The sequence below is a fragment of the Fusarium oxysporum genome, chromosome 1 (assembly GCF_000149955.1).
Source record: "Fusarium oxysporum f. sp. lycopersici 4287 chromosome 1, whole genome shotgun sequence".
NCBI classification, from domain to species: domain Eukaryota; kingdom Fungi; phylum Ascomycota; class Sordariomycetes; order Hypocreales; family Nectriaceae; genus Fusarium; species Fusarium oxysporum.
In genome coordinates, this window is record NC_030986.1 from 1,337,006 (window position 1) to 1,356,977 (window position 19,972).

General features: G+C 49.4%; 6 protein-coding genes across 9 annotated transcripts; 3 read left to right on the plus strand and 3 right to left on the minus strand.

Moving 5' to 3' along the window:
- The first annotated feature begins 42 nt into the window (after window positions 1-42).
- Window positions 43-5,493, plus strand: FOXG_11264 (uncharacterized protein). Of its 2 annotated transcripts, XM_018390821.1 has the most exons (4): window positions 43-4,267; window positions 4,318-4,322; window positions 4,377-5,083; window positions 5,132-5,493. In XM_018390821.1, the coding sequence occupies exons 1-4, from the start codon at window positions 4,105-4,107 to the stop codon at window positions 5,211-5,213; spliced, it is 957 nt and encodes a 318-aa protein (XP_018249357.1). In that variant the 5' UTR covers window positions 43-4,104; the 3' UTR covers window positions 5,214-5,493. The 2 variants fall into 2 exon arrangements, with proteins under 2 accessions (XP_018249357.1, XP_018249358.1); XM_018390822.1 differs by having other exon boundaries at window positions 4,318-5,083.
- On the minus strand, window positions 1,670-3,686 carry FOXG_11263 (phenylalanyl-tRNA synthetase). The gene is made up of 2 exons (XM_018390820.1): window positions 3,360-3,686; window positions 1,670-3,295 (listed from the first exon to the last, which is right to left on the minus strand). The coding sequence occupies exons 1-2, from the start codon at window positions 3,475-3,477 to the stop codon at window positions 1,959-1,961; spliced, it is 1,455 nt and encodes a 484-aa protein (XP_018249359.1). The 5' UTR covers window positions 3,478-3,686; the 3' UTR covers window positions 1,670-1,958.
- On the minus strand, window positions 4,698-7,051 carry FOXG_11265 (DNA-directed RNA polymerase II subunit RPB3). The gene is made up of 3 exons (XM_018390823.1): window positions 6,676-7,051; window positions 6,038-6,606; window positions 4,698-5,988 (listed from the first exon to the last, which is right to left on the minus strand). Exons 1-3 carry the CDS (start codon window positions 6,949-6,951, stop codon window positions 5,607-5,609), a joined length of 1,227 nt encoding a protein of 408 aa, XP_018249360.1. The 5' UTR covers window positions 6,952-7,051; the 3' UTR covers window positions 4,698-5,606.
- On the plus strand, window positions 6,919-8,704 carry FOXG_11266 (uncharacterized protein; the record flags this gene model as incomplete). Its single annotated transcript, XM_018390824.1, has 2 exons — window positions 6,919-6,966; window positions 7,066-8,704. The coding sequence occupies 2 exons, from the start codon at window positions 6,919-6,921 to the stop codon at window positions 8,470-8,472; spliced, it is 1,455 nt and encodes a 484-aa protein (XP_018249361.1). The 3' UTR covers window positions 8,473-8,704.
- Window positions 8,543-13,347, minus strand: FOXG_11267 (6-phosphofructo-2-kinase). 2 transcript variants are annotated; one of them, XM_018390825.1, is made up of 4 exons: window positions 11,928-13,347; window positions 11,217-11,592; window positions 10,255-11,089; window positions 8,543-10,203 (listed from the first exon to the last, which is right to left on the minus strand). In XM_018390825.1, the coding sequence occupies exons 1-4, from the start codon at window positions 11,956-11,958 to the stop codon at window positions 9,331-9,333; spliced, it is 2,115 nt and encodes a 704-aa protein (XP_018249362.1). In that variant the 5' UTR covers window positions 11,959-13,347; the 3' UTR covers window positions 8,543-9,330. The 2 variants fall into 2 exon arrangements, with proteins under 2 accessions (XP_018249362.1, XP_018249363.1); XM_018390826.1 differs by having other exon boundaries at window positions 11,217-13,209.
- A 3,632-nt stretch (window positions 13,348-16,979) lies between these two features.
- FOXG_11268 (uncharacterized protein) lies at window positions 16,980-19,931 on the plus strand. 2 transcript variants are annotated; one of them, XM_018390828.1, is made up of 4 exons: window positions 16,980-17,656; window positions 17,728-18,007; window positions 18,063-18,353; window positions 18,427-19,931. In XM_018390828.1, the coding sequence occupies exons 3-4, from the start codon at window positions 18,082-18,084 to the stop codon at window positions 19,460-19,462; spliced, it is 1,308 nt and encodes a 435-aa protein (XP_018249365.1). In that variant the 5' UTR covers window positions 16,980-17,656; window positions 17,728-18,007; window positions 18,063-18,081; the 3' UTR covers window positions 19,463-19,931. The 2 variants fall into 2 exon arrangements, with proteins under 2 accessions (XP_018249365.1, XP_018249364.1); XM_018390827.1 differs by having other exon boundaries at window positions 16,994-17,676.
- Window positions 19,932-19,972: the final 41 nt, after the last annotated feature.

Sequence of the window (19,972 nt, forward strand, 5' to 3'; positions counted from 1 at the left end):
TCCAAGCCATCTAATGTTTTACCGCTCATGAATCGATCCAACCATGAATTTGGCACACCCACCCCCTGGAAGCCTGCATGGCGCTACTGCAATGTATTGCATTTTGACCCCGGACATTCAACCTCGATAGACTTTTTGCCATGAACAGGTGTTACAAGAAATCGTACAGCACAAGCTCAATATTTACTATGAGCAAAGTATACTCTGAGAGAATACGTCCATTCGGAAGCGTCTTGTCGTGTTCGCAACGAGCTTGCAGTACCTAAATGTTCTCAGATATCGATCCAACTGTTAACAAGACTCCCTATCTAAACGCGAGGATCCCCCACGGCATATCAGGTGCAGCCAGTCACAGCTCTTAAACACCCGATGACACTTCTCAAAACATCAAAGGCCAAGGGGGCTGTGCAAGAGGAGAAACAACAATTTGAATCCCAATTTTCGAGCGAGCTCATTCCTCTTTCGTCCGAGACTCCCGAACACGATAAGATCCTCAAGTGTGATCCTAAGGCCTAAGCCCATACAACAAAGCCTAGAACGCCTCCTAGTATCAATATTCTGTCTGTACTGCCTCCAGCTTTGGCCTTGTGGCTATATCTTTTGGCGAGATTGCAGTAAACCTCCGCCCTCTTTACTAGGCTGGGGTCGTCCCGAAACCGACGGCATAGTCTAGTCCAACCCCATATTCAAGGAATGGCCTCGGGATATGGAGCTCACTATGCCGAGCGGGGCTTCGTTTCGTGGGTGAGGCCTTGGCCAACTCTTGGTGAGACTATCGTCAATGTCGTCACTTTTGCCAACTCTTGCAATGTCTACATTCCGATACGGGAGAAAGAGGCAGCTTGTCGTATTGTCTAGTCACGAGATCCGATTCAATGCTGTTCTTGACGAATGTCTTGGATCAACTAAACCCATGCGCCTCAAGCCAACATTAGTCCAGAATATGCCAACATATCGCTGTCTTTAGACTGACAACTCCTCAATTTTGCCAAGCTTTACAATTGTCCCCTGCTTTACCCAGTGACATACAAAATCGAAATGCTTGCAGGGATATTCAGACGGGCAGTTATCTCAACACCAACTAGAGTCAGAAATTCTTCCCATACCTTCCCGATCTGGAAGTCCAGACATTGACACGGTAAAGGACTTTAGGCGAGGTCTGAGGTGACTCTCAAAATGTCAATTGATCGGTAATCAATGTTGTGGTGTTCTATAATCAAGGTAACAAGACGGTTATGTGAGGATATCCATGGGATTTAGTTAGGGACCTCAGTTTATTAATCAAGGTTCCTCATCTAAGTCTAGGTGGTCGGATCAGAAATCTCTCGCAGATGTGACCAGAGTCCAATCGAAAATCTCGAACTCGAATCTAGGCTCAATGCTAATACCAATACCAGAACCTAGTGATATTCTCATCTGTCCGACACCGAGGAATTCAGTAACTCGTCGGCCTCCAAATCCCTAAAGCCCTCCGAAACCAGCAACGCCACAACGCACAAGCCACCCGCCTCATCCCTGTTCTCAATACCGCCCCGCCGGGAGGCAGCTCAGTTCAGCTCATCCATGCAAGGAACCCAGAGCGCGGACCAGACGTGGCTCAGATCAACAATAACGTCACTTAAGCAAAGCCATTCATGAATCCTGCAATTTGCAATAACCACGCTTGATTCGTGGCTTGGCTTATGGAAATGAAGCCCGTGATTCTACTATGGCGCAGCAGCTGGGCTCGTGATAGTACAGTTTGACGACGTCAGAGGAGAGCTCAGCCCGTGGTCATTGGGCTTTTCCATTGATTCATACAGCGGATACTATACAGATGCGACTAGTTTACAGATTTGTACAGCCTCACAACTAGCTCAAGGCCATCAAGGGTCCAAGCTGCCATGTCGAGCTGGGCCCATAAGCTCCAGCTTCTCCACACGTTTATTTCAGCTCAGCTACCCTAGCTCTGACCCAGTCTATCGAAGCTCAACGCCCAGCTCCTTGACCAAAGCTTTGCGCACATCCTCGTGGAAAGCGACGGCCTCATCGTTAGTCAGAGTCCGCTCCAAGCTGCGGTAAACAATGCGATACGCCATGCTCTTGCGGCCCGTCTTGGGATGCATGAACTCATCGATCAGGCGCACATCCTCGACCACGTCACCCGCCACGTTACGGACAATTTCCATAACGTCGTTTTCGTGGAATGTGCCCTTGGTGTTGCCACCTGCTGCTGTCGTGGAGCTAAGCCAGAAGGACACGTCCTTGGGGCAGGGAGGATACTTGGAGAAGGGGACGAAGCGCTTCAGGTTGTCGAGATTGTCGGTGACGCCTTCAAACTGGGATAGGAAGCGCTTGTCTTTTGACCAGAAGAGGCGAATGTCGGGGATCTTGAAGAGAAGCATGGCAATGCGGTCGATGCCAATGCCAAAAGCCCAACCCAGTTGGTTAGGTACACCAGCGTTGATGTAGATATCCTGCTTGACCACACCACAGCCCAGGACCTCGAGCCAGTCGCCGGCATAGTAGACTTCTAGCTCCCATGAGGGGCTGGTAAAGGGGAAATAAGCTTCTACCCATCGCATTTGAAGAGGTTCATCCACAAAGTTGGGGTCATCTTTGATCGCAGCAGCCTTGGCCCGGGAGAAGATATCGACAACCATGTTTTCTAGTGACCTCTTAAGATGAGCACCGATGGCCTCGGCCTCGGCAGCTGTATGGTGAGCATCTTGGAGAGGGTTTGTCTCAGGATGCATAGGAGGGTTCGGGTCGTCAACCTTGACTCCATGAACGGGTAGCTTCTCAAAGTCCTTCCATACCGCAGCAGCAACGTCGCCATTGGGAACTTTAGTACGATCCCACGACATTGCACCCTCCATCTGATGGAACACAGGATAGTGACTTCGGTCAATGGCATCTCGCCTGTACACATCGGCAGACACAAGGTACCCCGCGCTCTGGTTAGCTCGGAATGTGTCGGCCTGGTGAGCACTCGTATGTGTTCGTAGTAGTGTCTCGCTATTCAAATAGTATGTATCGGACAGGGCGCGACCGGGATGATTCGCGGGAAATCCTAGCGAATCGAAGTTCTGAGCTGTCGACACCACAGGGCTGAACTCGTTGTGATACTTGTACGTCGGCTCAGGGAAGTTGGCCTGAATAATCTGGCGGGTGATAGACACAGGATGGTCTTTCAATAGGTGAAGTTTCCTTGTAGTGGCATCGAGGACATTGTCGGGTACGTTGAACCACTGAGGATCAGTCTTGATGGTCTGGTCGCGGATAGTCACGGAGCCTGGAGATCCCGTCGGGGGTGCTGCAACAAGGCCGAACCAGTCAGCGAGACGCCCATGCAAGTAATTGACTGGAAGTAGACCGACCCGACGAGTAAGTCCTCACGGCGCAAGCTGTTCGTAGGAGAATAGAGCTCCGGGAAAGCTGGGCGGCTCGCGGGGCAGAAGCCCTCAGGCATCGCATGCCTTGGGCGTAGAGTCTCATTCTGAAGACTTGTGAAGCTCGACAATTACATCACAGGCCGAACGGGCCACGCAATAGACGCCAATGGCTGATTGATTTATCGTAAATTGAATACTCGAACGCCGAGAGTGGTTCCACGGTTGGTTTGTTGTACACCAAAACTGCAAAAATGTTCGGCGTTCGGCCTTACAGCTCCTCCGGATATAACCAATCCGACTCACTCACAATTAACTTCAACTTCAGCTCTTCTCCAACGGCCTCGCATAGCATTATAATCTAGCGCTATCCTTGCTTCGCTTCGGCGACTTGACAGCCGATCCCGCTCCGATTGTCCGGTTACAGTAGCTAAACACCGGGCCAATTGATAACTTTCCGCGATGTCGGTAGCAACAGCTGAGGCTCATGCACTTAAAAAAGTGAACCCTTGCTGTAGTAGTAATCATAACTAACCGACCTTTTTCTTTTTTTCCTTCCCACATCATCCACTTCTCATCTCAACTTGGCCTAACTTAACTTACAAGATAAGTCAAGTTATGGAACCTTCAGTTGATCGGCATTGAGCAGCTTAACTTTAGATAGTCTAAGCTAAACTCGTCCTTTTTTCCCACTCTTACTTTGGCTTGTGAAACTAAAAAACCAACGCACGTCATGGCCACCAGTCAGGAAGCAATGAGCAAAACGACGGAGACGGCGCCTGTAAGGACAGGAAAGGCGACGGCTGATGCGAAGAAGACGACGATAAGATATCCCTTTTGGTTTGGCGGAAGTGCCAGTAGCATGGCAGCTTGCGTTACACATCCTTTGGATCTTGGTACGTTTTGCGATCTCGAAATATGACGAAATTCAGCTAACATTGAACAGTCAAGGTAACTCTTCACAAGTGTCTCGTAATAGCATAACAAACTCTTACACTCTTCTAGGTTCGTCTTCAAATGCGCACAGGAAATGCGCCCAAGAACATGGTCGGCACGTTCGTCCACATTCTTCGTCACGATGGTCCCCTCGGTCTTTACAGCGGCATATCCGCCTCTCTACTACGCCAGATGACATATTCAACCGTGCGATTCGGCGTTTACGAAGAGGTCAAGACACGTCTTACACGCCGTAACGAAGGTCGCGATCCATCTTTTATGACGCTCGTTGCCCTAGCCGCTGGATCTGGTTTCGTAGGAGGTATTGCTGGAAACTTTGCCGATGTTCTCAACGTGCGCATGCAACATGATGCTGCGCTTCCCCCTGCTGAGCGCCGAAACTACCGTCATGCTTTTGACGGTATGGTTCGTATGGCGCGTGAGGAAGGGCCTAAGAGCATGTTCCGTGGATGGTTGCCCAACAGTGGCCGTGCCATGTTCATGACTGCTGGTCAGCTTGCCAGTTATGATGTCTCGAAGAGTTTGCTTCTCCAGTATACGCCCATGGAGGATAACCTCAAGACTCACTTTACTTCTTCTTTCATTGCTGGTCTGGTCGCTGCTACTGTAACAAGCCCTATCGACGTTATCAAGACTCGTGTTATGTCTTCAGCATATGATCACAACATCCTGCACCTGATTCGCGACATTCACCGAACTGACGGTCTTATGTGGATGTTTAAAGGCTGGGTTCCCAGCTTCCTCCGACTCGGACCGTACGTACCTCCTTTCTCTGTATCAAATCCCACCTAACGCTTTCGCAGACAAACTATTTGTACATTTGTCTTCCTAGAGATGCACCGAAAGGCCTACCGCAAGGTTAAGGGGTTGGATACTAACCTGTAGACTTGACATGACATGATAGACCAGGAAGATGGGCATGTTTTGGCGTTGTCGTTTTGTCGTTTCGTCACTCAAGAGCGGTGATCATCCTGTTGGCGTTACTGCTTTGTTACTCAAGATCTCTTACACGAGCTTCTTGTGTGGGAACCTGTTTTGTAAAACACACTCAGCATAGAAGAGGATAGGGGCGGGTATAGAAGTTAGCATTGTCGTTCAGAGCACTAAAATGTATACGTCGTACCATGATTTGTCTCCTGAAAAAAAGATCCCATTCTAAGACCGTGCTATGCTGTTTTTTTTTTTCGAGACTGTTACTAGTTTCCAGATCACCTCCTGTTTATACCTCCAAACCTTTCTTGATTACGAATTGCCTAACCCATCAAACGCCTCTGTTCCTTACTGCCAAGAGGATCCTCCGTACGGTGTTGTTCCGTAGGCTGTCATGCCACCTCCGTACGCCGTCTGGCCGCCACCACCACCATAAGGCGTAGTGTACCCTCCATCCTGCCAAGGTGTGGTACCGCCGTCCATGTTCATATCAGGACTTCGAGGACCATCGAACTCAGCTTCGTCACCGCCATACTTCCTAGGGTCTAGGCCCTTGAGAAGACCACCGATCTTTTGTTGCAAAACTCTAATACCGTTTTGCACGATTTGGTCAGGTTCCATGCTCCCTGATGTTTCAACCTCGAAGTAGAACCTGTTTGGAACTGCATCGTAATCAAAGGGTTCGCCTTCTTGAGGAGGCTCTTCCCACTCAGCATATTTGCTCTTGGGCCTAGAGTACGACGTTAGCCATAACCTCGGGACTTGTTCATAGAACTCACCATTCAACAGCAGGGTCTGTGTCGTTTTCAAACCACCAGTCAATATGGTGCAGTTTGTTATGAGGATCATACTCAAAACCGACCGCAGATGTAGGCATCCACTTGGCGTGCTCCTTTGCGATTCCCTTCTTGGCAATGCAGCTAATCTTCAATTCTTGGCCCTTGCGCAGCTTCGCGATCAAGCAGCCGTAACCCTCCGGATCTGTGATCACTGGGCTTCCCACTCCATTCATATGACGACCATCCACCACCAGATCCCGCGCATACACCTTCATAATTTCGTCGGACGTGCACTTCGCGTGCAGTGTCAGAGTGACACTGCATTGTTCGCAGTACTGCTCGCAGTCGCAGTCTCGTGAGTAGTTGAGCTCGTCAACTCCTTTTGAGTCGAGAGGAATCAGACCCAGGCGGTGGGCGATGAACTCGTCGGCCAGCACGGAGCTGTTGGTCTCGATCTCGACCAGGTCAATGGCGATCGTGGGCACTTCTGCCTGGATGATTCGCCGCACGGCATTGGCGAAAGCAAGGTTCGTCTTTGATAGCTCGAAATCGACGTGGGTGTGATCGGCCTGAGTCACATCAAATCACATCAGTTGAGTGTCCCCCGAAAGAAAAAGGGCTCGGGAGCCTTCTCATACCGCAGAGATCTTCACTTGGGGCTGCTCTGGCTCCCCATCCATCACCATCGGGTCATAATCCATTCCATCCATATTTGCAAGCGTCGCGCGCCTGAAAGAATCAACTAGCAGAGTAGGCGCAGTGTCGCGAGTAGCAAAAACCGTTATTGGAAGGTTGACGTGCGTAAAGTAAAAAGGATTGGAAACTGCGAGGATCAAAAGGTGAAGGCGTAAATGGAATAAAGAGGGCGAGTTTTCGCAACAATGCGAACTGAGGCCCTGACTGTAGATGTGCATATGCGATCTGCTGGTGTACCTGGCTCGTGCCCGGAATATTAGTAATCCCGCTCTTATCGCCCGGTTTGACTAGGGTGCTTCAGCGATAACAGAAAAAAATATCCATTGCTTCAGTCCCCGCCAAAATTACCAGCCTCGAGAACAGCTACAGTCAATAAAATCAACTTTACAGGGCCATTCGACATGAAGATCAAGGCCCTCAGCCGCTCCGTGTCGGCTCAACAAGCAGCTGGCTCAGATGTTACAAAGCAACCACGAAACCTCGATTCCGCCCTCCATCCTTTTGAGCGCGCACGCGAGTACCAGCGAGCCCTCAATGCCGTCAAGCTCGAGCGAATGCATGCGCAGCCTTTCGTAGGCCAGCTAGGACGAGGTCATGTCGACGGTGTCTATTCCATCGCCAAGGATCCCAACTCTCTTGAGCACTTTGCAAGTGGTAGTGGTGACGGTGTTGTCAAGGTTTGGGACCTAGCCGATAGAGACGAGATATGGCATGCGACAGCTCATGAGAATATCGTCAAGGGTCTAGAATGGACTCGCGATCAAAAGCTCTTGACCTGTGCGGCCGATAGAACGATCAAGTTGTTCGACCCTTATAACACACCTAGCGAAGCGGCCCCTATATCATCATGGCTTGGAAATGGTGCTTTTACCAGCTTGTCGCACCATCGCTCCAAGAACTCGTTTGCTGCTGCTTCTAGTGTGATCAACATCTACGATCTCGAACGTCACACCGCTGCGCCTGAAATTCTCAAATGGCCTACATCTGTCGACACCATCACCGACGTTGCCTTCAACTACGTCGAGACTTCAATCTTGGGATCATGCTCCAACGACCGCTCCATCGTCATCTACGACCTCCGCACATCTACACCTGTCACAAAGACCGTCCTCAAGTTCGCCAGCAACCGCCTATCTTGGTCCCCTATGGAGGCTTTCAACCTGGCTGCTGCTTCTGAAGACCACAACATCTACCTCTTCGACATGCGCAAGTTTGACCGTGCTCTCAACGTTCTCAAGGATCACGTCGCCGCCGTCATGGATGTCGAATGGTCGCCCACTGGTGAAGAGCTTGTATCCGCATCTTGGGACCGAACCGTTCGTCTCTGGAACCGAGACCGCGGTCACTCGCGAGATATCTACCACACCAAGCGCATGCAGCGTGTTACAGCAGCCAGCTGGACCCCTGACGCGCGCTACATTCTCTCTGGATCCGACGATGGTAACGTTCGACTCTGGCGCGCCAACGCCTCACGCCGTGAAGGTGTCAAGTCAGCTCGTCAACGACAGGCCCTGGAGTACAATGAAGCTCTTATCGAGCGTTACCAGCACATGCCTGAAGTTCGCCGCATTCACCGTCACCGTCATGTGCCCAAGGTCCTCAAGAAGGCCGGCGAGATTAAGGCTGAGGAGCTCAAGAGCATTAAGCGCCGTGAGGAGAATGAGCGTCGTCATACTAAGAAGCAGTTCGAGAGACGCAGGGGAGAGAGAGAAAAGATGATTCTGGCGAGAGAGAAGTAAGGGAAGTGCAACAAGTCTTACAGTTGCAGCAATGAGAAAAGTTCAGTGGGATTACAAAGGCACGGAAGGGCATTGCAAGGCGTTCGGGTCGTCTATTTATGGGTAATCTAGATGACTTTATTGAAGAATATACCATTCGTGATTCATAGACCAAACCTCAGTCCAAGATGTCACAAACATTTAACCTTGATTTGATCTAAGCAGGGCATCAGATAGGCAACAGACTGAAGGAAGATACATATAGAAACGTGAATTTCTTATAACTATCAGATCTAGACAGTAAAAGATCCCTCTCGAACAAGCACTCAAAACTTTAAGTTTCCCATGAGCGGCATATCCGTCGGCGTGAGCGTCGTGCTGTGTATCTATCCATCACATTCCAAATCCCATCTAAGAATCTCTCTTCGTTCCTTCATCGCCCGCGGCAAGGAGACAAGGGATAAAACACAACACGTAACACCGTAGGTCGAGACCAACAGCTTCCAAACATAAGCTGGTACATGACTCGACCAGAACCGCCCAAATCGATACAGTCTCGATCATTTAACATGAGGAGAAACCTTGCTCCCAAAACGCCTAAATGAAATAGCCGATGCGAATAATTGCGTCGCAACATCGGAGGTGTCTCTCTTTATCAATCGAACGGAAAACGCCAGCCCTTCCTTTGTTGTTTTGTGTATGATGCCATTCCGTTCCATTGATAGTGTGGATAGTCCCTCTTTTTGCGCGTCATTCGTATAATATCATACCCCGCTATAACGCCAAAGGAAAAAAGTACATGAAGGAAATGCCAAATCGTAGTAGTTAGAGTAAATATGTTGTACAAGCCGGTTGATTCCGGCAAATAGCCGGAAACGATTAATGCTGTGGCTTGATGATGCTGTTGCGGGCCGTCTTTGTAGGTTTGTAGTTGGGGAGCTCGTCAAACCAGCCCTGGTCTTCGTTGTATCGGTAAGCATGGAAGTCAAGGCCGTAAGGCTTGGGCTCAATAGAGTAGAGCATGCCAAGGGGGATGTCCATGTCTGTGATGTCCGCCAGGGACAGGTCCATGAAATAGGCCATCAGGACTCTACAGACAGAGCGGTGTCCAATGATAAGAAGATGATCTTCAATGCGCTCAACCTCTCGAACCATATCCCGCAGACGGCTCACAACCTGCAGATAACCTTCACCCCCGACTCCAGGATAGATGTAGTTGAGCTTGTCCTGCGCTCGCTTGGCAAATTCCTCGGGCTCCTTCTGTGCGATTTCCGCATATGTCATACCCTCGAACTGGCCCGAGTTCATTTCGTTAAGCATTTCCCAGTTCTTTACATCGTAGTCATCGTCGGCCTCGAAGTATTCAGCTGTGTCCACGCTGCGATCGAGCATCGAAGTCCAGACACAAAAGTTCTTGTCCTCAATCTCCCGGTACATCTCAGGGTAGGGAGGTGTGTTGTCACCGGGCACAGGAGGGAAAGTAGCCTGAGCTTTCTTGCTCTTCTGCTCAATAAGCCAGTGCTTGCGCTGATAAGTAATGAAGTTGTGAAGAGCTTGGCCGTAGCAATGGCCGCGCTCGGTAAGCGGTGAGTTTCCACCCAATCTTCCAAGCTCGTTATCGACACTCTGACCATGTCGGGTAATCCAGATCTGTCGAGGGGCAAGATTGAAGCTAGCGAGGTAAGTGCTAATACCACTGCTGAGGAAACCCTTGAGACGGTGCTGGATTAGTTTTCGACCAACATCAATCATCTACAGTTTGGTCAGCTTCTGATGGTCAAAATCGTGGCGAACTCCACAAACCTGGATGTATTGCAAGTCGTGCTTTTCCTCGTATTCACCAAGAGGAACGTACGCACTCTCGTATGCAGCGACTCGCTTCTTAAAATCTTCCAGTGACTTCTGAGGGTCCTTGTCACGATAGTCAGGACCAGACAGCTTCAACCGCATATTCGCCTCGAGAAGAGTAGGATCTTGACAGATACTCTCAATGAAAAGAATACCCAGCTTAGGCTCCCTCTGCTTAATGCGGTTGGTGATGTTCTTTCTTCGTTCAATAGTGCTGTTTGTGGCATCAAGAATGCCGACAGCGCCGCCTCCATCGAGAAGGTAGTCCAACAGCTCGTCCAAAGTATCCATAGCACACTGCTCACGCATGGCCGCGGCAGTTTGGTTCTTGGGATCAAAGAATGTAGCGGACTGGTCCACCTCGGATTGAGCGGCATCGTTCAAATCAAGCTTCTCCGGCTCAGCCTGCTCGGGACCAAACGGTGCCGGGTTACCATTTAGCAAAATGGAAGCCGCATGCACAGGAGGATCCATGTGTTCCGGCTCAGGCTGCAACTTTGGGTGGACAGAAACTCTGCGTCCGGCAGCTACACGTCTTCGGTTTCCGACATTGAAAATGCGAGAATCATGCTGCTGCCAAGAAAGATACCTTTGAAGCTTCTTGGTGATGTAAGACTTTCCTCGGGCCGGCAAGCCTACCATGACAATAACAAGCTTTGCGGCAACATCACGAGAAGGAATTCTTCCATCAGGTGAGACTCTTGACCGGGTCATGCCCGGAATGTTGAGCGTTGTCGCATGTGGCCGGACTCGTGGTGTTTGATGTCCAGAATTCTGTCGTAGCGGAGGACTATTTCCATACGTCAATTGAGGGGTTCTAAAAGCGGGATCGCCAGTACTAAAAGGGCCGAAGGTGGTGGATATGTGGTTCGCGACCCCAACTGTGGAAAAAAAGAGAAAAAAATGACGGCACTTACATGCGTGGCGAGCTCGGCGCTGTTGAAGTGACGCTTCGCGCATATGTGGGGGTTTCGGTCAAATCGTTTAGCGATCGCAGTGCCACAGCCAACGAGGAAGGTGCATTTGCTGGAGGAGGAAGATGGTCATGGTCACCATCTGCTGGTGGAGGAAGAACCGCGTAGTTATTTGGGTTGTTTGGATTCGAGGAAGGGTCTGAAGTTGGGTTTGACGTCGGATTCGAGCTAGGATTCGATGTAGGTGGTAGAGAATTTGAGGATGTCTGTTGCGCTGCAGACGAATGTTGCGCTGGCAGCGCTGGCGAAGGAGGTGATACACCGAGAAGGTTATGCATCACAGATTTTAACAGTCCGGACTGTTTTGATTGTCGGCGACCTGCGTCTAGATTTTAGATACGTTTATGGTTGATTGTTTGGTGTCTTGGAGTGCTAGAGGCGATCGGGTAGGTATAAGGGGTTCAAGTTATGATAAACAGAATTGAAACAATTTGATTGATCAAAACAACAACAAGGTAGCAATGGATGTCGAAGATCTTTTGGAGGTTCAAAGTTTGTATGAGGAGAAGAAGAGCAACAAGAAAGATTGGATGTGTAGCAGCAGTTGAATGGCTAATAAAGCATGAGAGAATGGCAGGGCAAATACGTAGTCATTGTTGGAAGGAGCTGTTAAGAAACAAGGCAAGGACAAGGAAACTACGGCCATGTACGTACCTGCAGGGGCCACCGGAATCGCTGAAGGCATCTGAGTAACGAGGGAGACTAAACTCCAAATCGAGCAATTGGCGACAGGTTCTGACTCTTCAAGAAACACGTCGACCAATAAACAAAGAAAATCGCCCCAGTGAGGCCCGGCGTAGTGGTCCACAGGGGGCTCCTCAGTGGACTTTGGTGTGTGTTTCCTTTGAGGGAGGGGTCCCTTTTCCTCCGCTGTTGTACCTTTCAGTGGCGTCAATCTGTCGGGGTGCTCGGGGCGTCCACTAGCTTCGCTTTCTTGACCTTTGACCGGAGGTGAGTCTGAGTCGAGTCGAGTCTTGGAGAGGTGAGGTGAACTGAAATGATGGACGGTAGAGTGGGAGGGCCTCCACCAGGTCGCAAGCAGCCCAGTCCCAGTGCAGTTGGAGGCTGACTTGGAGGTCTTGGGGGTGTCGTCGTTGGTGGGCTCGGTGGTGCCGTGCCGCGACTAGCAGTGGGGAAGAATGCAGGACCCTAAAAAGTTGCGGTAGTGGCGCTGGCTGCTGCTTGCTGGCTTCTTCACAAGCTTAGCCTAAGCTAATGTCGTCCAGGTTCAGGTAAGGTTGGCTTGGAGTGGGAGTGGAGGGTCTAATCCCGCGGGAACTTGTTTGAATCGATGGATGCTGGGTAGGTGGTTTGTTTTTGTAAGAGCCCAGGCCCTGATGGGATAAAATGAAGTTGAGGTCTGGCTTGATAGAGATCTTTCCTTTTTTGGAGTTGTTGAGTTTGAGCCCTTGCCCTACTGTTTTTTTCCAGTCTCTTGGTGTTCGGTGTCAATGAGTCGATAAACTCCGTGTGTTGTAGCGTTCTGTGTTGTTATTGTGCTGTGCTGTATGCCTCGTCTTCCTATAATCTGAGCTGAGGCTTGTTGCTTCGTGTGCTTGGCGCAGTCGTTTTTTCCTGTCTTTTTGCTGGTTGTGTCTGTCTGTTATACGTCACCCAGAATAGGCTGTGCCCATTAGAGGGTCTGCAGATCGAAACGCAGCAGGTTGCAATTATTATACTGGTAGCCTCGAAATGTGTTGCTTGGGTATTTCGGTTGCCCTGACTAGGGTTGCTGGTACGCTTGAAAGAATATCAGGAGAGCGACGAGGCAATGTGAGGTGATGTGAGCCCAGGTGGTTGAGGGCCCGTGTCGGTGGTTTTATTAACGGACGGGCGAGAAGCTGGAGCCCCGAGTAAATGGCCGCAGAGTCAAGTCAAAAGTCAAACCCCCCCAATGCCCAGACAGGCACCTCAGGCTTTGAGCTAACTAAGTGTGTGGGAAAATCCATTTCTACTGTACCGCAATGTAAATTTCAGGGCTAACGTGTAGGAATAGTCAATTGTCAAAAACTGTATGTACCTATGGTGAAAGCCTGAAAGGTCAGAAAGTCAAGCCAAGGTGTGTCTGCTGGCCTAGGGATAGTGGCTCGTGAGACTCGTCGCCCTTGGGTGGCGCTGCATTACATTGGATCGATCCCTCGGTCTTGTTTGTACCGACTCACATCTTACATCATTGTACTTTTCTAACCAACCAGCCAACCTCAGCTGTGCATCCTACACACCAACTGGCTTTCAGGTACAGGATGCCCTGCGACTTTGCATCAAGATCCCAAGTCACTTTCACCCCCTTTTGGGTTTGTATACGAAAGCACGTTCCACGCAGACAACAAGTATAGACTCATTCTCAACAATATGGTCTGGTTGAGGCACTGTATGTGCATCTTAAATGAAATAACGTGTCCCGGGGCCCGAGATCCTTGAGCATATGTACCGCCCAGCTGGGCCTCCTTTACTTTAGTTCAACACCTGCCAGCTCCTTCAATCAATCATGTACCGAGAATCCCGCCATATAATAATATAGTATGGCATGTCGTGGCCTTGCGTGTCCAGGACAAGGTTGTTCAAATCTACGACATCTGGCGGTATCACAAATCCGAGATATGCTGCATGTATTTTCAACGCACCTCTCGCATTCGTCCCTTTCGAGTAAACCTGGCGGCTGAGTTTCAAGGACTTCGGATTCACGACTCCGTGGCCATTTTTGGTTCTTTTTGTTAACTCTACCTACACAAGATTCCAGTAAGTATGCTTTTCACAAGCCCCCAAAATCCGCCAAGCTTTTTGGCTTTGGGCGGTTCAATAGAGCCTCTGAGACACGGAACGGTGGCGCTTGGCCCTTGCTGGGACACTCGTACCAATGAATCTCTAACTCACCGAGCTTGATCTGTGTCTTGTTGTGCTGGTGCTTGTCTCTCCTGAAGCTGTTGAGGGCTGGAAGGGATAAAGCTTGTAAATTGGTCGCCATGAGTCTCCTCTGAATTTCGAAAGGTTGCAAATGACATCGGATGCGCGTCAGTCGACAGCCCAGTCCTGGTCGAACACATGTTCTTAAACAAATGCTAAAAGTTGATTTTTAAATATTTATTGGAACTGTAAATATCATCCGTTAAAGTGTTTCTCTTGCAACCAAAACCTTGCTTGGGTTATATGACAAGTCTATTTCATATAAACTGTCATCTCTGATGATAGACTTCTCTTACAGAAAATCAGAGCTCCAGGTACTAAGCTTGGGTCTCTTTCATCCATGGTTGCTTTTCCCCCTGCAAGCCACACTAACGCATTCACCCTGTCTAACCAGTCAACTTGTCCTGTGTCTGAGTATCAAGATCATCACTCTCAGAGCGGAAGCGAATCTTGAACGCTTGTCACAATGAAATTGTGATTTTCAAGCTTAAATTTCATGTCTCTCATCTCGAAAAATATGCACTCAATCCGGCGGTACTTTAAACCCCCGAACCTCTGTTCGCAGCTATGCATGGCACCCCTACCAAGCATACGCCGTCTTAGACCACATCAAGTCAAGCTCCAATAGTTCTTCTCCTCACTCAAAAAACAGACGCCGCGCTACTGCAGTCCAAGGCCTTCTTCTCCAGCGCTGGAAGCTCCTACAAGGTATAAGATCCTTGCTTCCTTTCACCTCGACCCAAAAGGAGTCATCCCTAGTGCAGCTTTCTCCGATCTCGCCGCGGGGGAACCTTCACAAGCAAAGCGAAGCGAAGCAAGCGATGAGCAAAAACTAAACTCGCTTCTGCAGATGCATTGCATGAGGGGGACAGTCAACTTACCCCCACCGTTATCTTTGGTCTTCTTGTGGTTTCTGCAGTTGGTAGAGATACAGAATTACCCTCACAAATGCGTAAGACTTGGTCGTATTGCAAAAGAGGCGCCTCGTTTTCTCTCATGCGACATGTGAGATTCGATTCGCGGCTGAGCTGTCACCGTCACCGTCACTCTCACCCTGACCTTGCTTTACAGCTCAGTCCTTGGCTCCTTGCTCGTGTCCTTTCGTCTCATCGCCTGGTGAGATAGAGGTGAGACCAGTAATGCGACAGTCATCTCGCATGAATGCCGTCCAATCTATCATTCCATCCCCTTTCAACTCCTATTCCACTACGAATCATGTTTACCCGTGGGCGCTTAGGCGTCACGAATTCGTCCGTGGGGTCCCAGTCACTTTTTGTCTCCCCGGCGCACTGGCCCTGAATATCATTCGAGCAAAGCCTTGGATATCATAAACTATGAATCAAAAGCCTTGCCGTTGCGCCGCTGTCCCTGTCTTTTCATGGCTTGATACGGGTCTCAGTATGACTCTTATCAATCATGCGAATATTACACGACCGTGGCTCTGTTGACTGCTTTTCTTATTTTGTCCGTGTTTCATTCATGTCTATCGAACCATGCATCATGACACCTCAAGCAATGAGACTCCTTGTCCTCGACTTTATTGATTGCCATTATTAGAGAGCACAGGCCAGTACTGTAACGCGGGGATGGTCCCGATAGGCCATTTCTCTTGCTGCTCGGCTTTTCTGGCCTTTTGTCTTATCGTACATGTACCGAACTGTGGCTGGCTTGCTTCTCAGTGACCTATCGTCAGTAATGCATGGACACTGTTGTACAATGCCCCGTGACAACATGTAAGCTCTTTATGCTCAATTCCAACGATCCTATTATTCTCCGACTCCTGAAACCAAGTCTTGGTTCGGCGACTACGAGTACGATGCAAGACTGTAGTGTTCTTTTATTTGTTACTGTCGATCAAGCGCGGTCAATGCATGCTACGGGCTAGGGACCAGGATTGCTGTTATTCTAGGTGAGCCCGTGTAAGTGCCAAGGTGAATTGGACTGCCGCCGGATGTTCTATCCTGTAGTCCCGAAAACCGTTCCCAAAACTCCGAATTATGGCTCTGGTAAAATGCTCTCATCCTGGGCCCCCGAAAGAGTATGCTTGGAGCGCACAGCGTGTGACATTTAGAGGACGTTCAGCCAGGCTGTGAGCTGTACGTACGTTGGGCATTGTAAGCAGCCCAAGCAACATGATAGCTCACTTTGATTGACGGAGCACCAAACACTGCCTCTTTACAGTATATGCAGGCAACCGTCTATCATGTTCACTTGTGTAGCTGGGCCCATTTAGTACTTCACATGCCATGATTGTAACTGCAGCCTTGATCGGTTGACAGGTACGCCGGTGCGTCGGCATCAGATGCTTTACGTGGAGTGATTTCTCCGCATATTCAAAGTACGGGGGATGCAAGATCAAGTTGCCAAAAGAGGCAGCCTTAAAATCCATTCCCCACGAAAGCGGCCATTCATCTCTTTATGGTGATATTCGGGGGCACATCCGAACCAACGGGATGGCTCTTCTTTAACATAACATCTGGTGGGGAGACGCGGGGTTGATATGACATGTTTGTCTCGCATGGTACTCTGAAATAAGTGATTGTAGAGACATAGTTATGTATGAACTTCATGTGATAGTTGTTTTGCACTTGTAAGTTAATCGAATGTCAAAGCTCATGATTGTGTTGTTATGCTAAACCCTTGTTATGTTCAGTTGGATGACAGCCATGCTGCCTTGCTGTTACCTGCCTCACGCGGACGGAATGACTGCCCAATACCCGTAGCCAAGACTTTGGGTACCAGTCAGCAAGCTGTGAAAGAAAAGCTTTGAATCACAAGAATTGCCTGGTGTATTGTATTGTCTCACACAATGGTGGTGAAGCAAGTCGAAATATGTAGGGTAAGCTGAAACAAGTGGCTTACAGATCCCTAGCCACATGTGTAGGTCCCCACCACAATTGATCCACAGTGTTGACAGAACTTATCATCAACTTCAATGCCAACGAGTTGATGGGGATACAGGACTTTCTGAAGGCATAGTCCAAGTGGACAATACAGAAAAACACGACAACTCCCATGTCGATGTTTCGTGTACTTACGAAGGGAATTTAGGCGTGGAAAGCTCGATCAAAGCTGCTCGCGATCGCAAAAGGACTCTGTTTGTAGCAGGCCTTTTGAAGATCCTGCCAAGGCAGTGAAAGAGTTGATTCATTTGGAAAGTGAAAGCGAAAAGCTCATTCATTCACAGCCTGGAATAAATAACGAACAACTGGTCATCTACCTACGGAAGTAGATATTGTCAAAGAAACTGCTAGTTATTGGGCGTTACTGCAGACATTTACTTGACGGTTTCTTGCCAGCCGCTGCCACTGCCAAAATCAAGTGCAGAATCATTCACCTCGAATGGTAGCGAAATACGCACAAGACTTGTTCATTAGGCCCCCATCTGATTGCAAGATCCTTTATCTTCTGCTTTCAAACACTTCTCTATCTTTGATCTTTCGTACCCAGAGACTTGTTTTCGAAGAGCATAGTAAAGGGTAAGTGCCCACTGCAAATGGTTGTTATTAACCTGAGCTAGTTGGGGATAGTCACTAATAAAAGCAAACAGGAGAAAGAACGAGAGATACCTTAGGAGAGTCGAAAGTGAAGAGTGGTGCGCTCTTGCCTAAATTCGTCCCAACTTGCGCCTTCTTTCGTCACGAGACCTCGCATCATAACAACATCCGTCGTCTCTTCATCATCTCCTTCAAACTCGACTCTCAACTCTCTCTTCTCAACGCGCAACTAATCTTGGAAACTTCGCCATCATCTACCGTAACACTGCTGCAAGCCCGAAACGGCGCGCTTACTTCCATCCGAGTTCTTCACAGGCACGAAGACCACGTTTAGTATGTCGTGAACTTACAAAATCTGCTTGGTTCGGTAGCTGACCGCAGTTCACAGGCGATACCCAGGGCTGCAGATGGATGCAACTCAAGACAACTCGGCTGCCGGGCCTTCCAGTGAGGTCTGCCAAACTCCTGAGCCTGTTGAGGCGTCTGCGCCCCCAAAGACCGAACATCGCGGCCCATCCGAGATTCTCTCAAACCCCTTGATTGATGACTTGAAGGAAGGACATACCCGCCGTGGTGTCTTGATCCCCCTCAAAACAACCCAGGAGGTTCGGCAAGATCACACAATCACTCATGCGTACATCACGCGGGCACCTACCAAACAAGCCAACGATGTCATCACGTACGCCATCCTGCAGACCCTGACTGTGCCAAATAAAATGATGGGTTTGATACTAACTACTGAAACTATATAGGGCCTTGCGTAACATGCGACCAGACGATAACAGCGCTAACCCCCTGCCTCATCTGCGCAGATGCTCCAAGCCCGGTGATCTTCCCGCCCACCTAAAGACTCAGTTCATGAATGACAGTGCAGTTGGACGCCAAATCCATACAGCTAAATCAACATGGATTTACATCATAATTGGGGAAGTTAAAGATATCACCCGAGAGGAACTGGCGGAGGTTCTTTCCATTGTTGAGGGCGCGGAGACCGACCTCTTCATCGAGAAGATCCCCATCCCACTACTCGCACCAACATCTCAAGTACAAGCAGCCATGTGGTCTTCTCAATTTTGGCCAACAGTATATCGGAAGAACAACCCTTTGGGTCCGCACCCTAGTATAGTAGCCCGGGGAACTGAAGATATCAAGGACGACGCCTCCGTGTGGATGGCACTAGCCCATCGTGTTGCTTTACAAGCTAAAGAAACCGGGATCGGCGAAGCTGTCGGAGCTGTGATTGTCCAGAGGGAGGGAGGAAAAGTCGAACTAGTCGGGGTTGCTGGAGATGCTCGCTGGCACCAGGAGTGCGGCCTGCTGGAGGGTACCAGCAACCCCATGACGCACTGTGTTGTTCGTGCTATAAGCATGGTCGCCCAGAAACTTGTCCGACACGAGAGACGAGCCGCTGGCCTGCCTTTCACGGCACCTAATCTCGAATATGACGCATTTCAAGACGGCCCTTTGCTCGAGATAGAGAAGCAATGCTTCGAACAAGAGCATCCAAACAAAGACGGTTATCTCTGCCACGGGCTCGAGCTTTATGTTACCCATGAGCCTTGTGTGTCCTGCTCTATGGGCATTCTTCACTCTCGAATGGGAAAGGCTGTTTTCGCTACACACATGCCTCGCAGCGGAGGATTGAGCTCAGACGATCGTCCGGATGGAGGTGGACGAGGACTGGGGCTCTTCTGGAGACGAGAGCTCAACTGGAGCTTGATGGCCTGGGAATGGGAACGTGATGGCGTACCCAACTTGCCTCCTCTTGACCCCATCACTCATGTTTAGGATTACCACCTCCGAGGTCGATATGAGACTCATCGGCTCCGTTGCTATACACGCGAAGCTAAAGTGACAGCAAAACTCCCAAAAAGCAATGATCAAGTATTACATGCCGCACGATACTGCCCATGGACAATAATGATCCAGGCCGACAACATGATTACGATTATCTACCACTGGCTGGCAGGGCGCGTTTTATGGACTTACTTACAGCTGTTACATTGGCTGGACAACACACAAAGGGTTTAGATAGCTCTTTACATACCAGGTGAGGAGTCGATTAACAACTATTGGCGTTGGTCTTGTAACAATAGCTTGGGCATGGAGGAGAAAGCATTGGAAGAAGTTGGACGTGGAACTCATTGTAGCATGCTAGCTTCATTTACGCAACATGATATGTATCAATTAACTTTTTGTTGTCTGGAATATTGTCTGCCTCCTGGTCAGCTTTGCATTAATTCATTGATGTATGTACCTCAGTTACTAAAAGAGCGCCCGATGTGGATGGACCCTTGC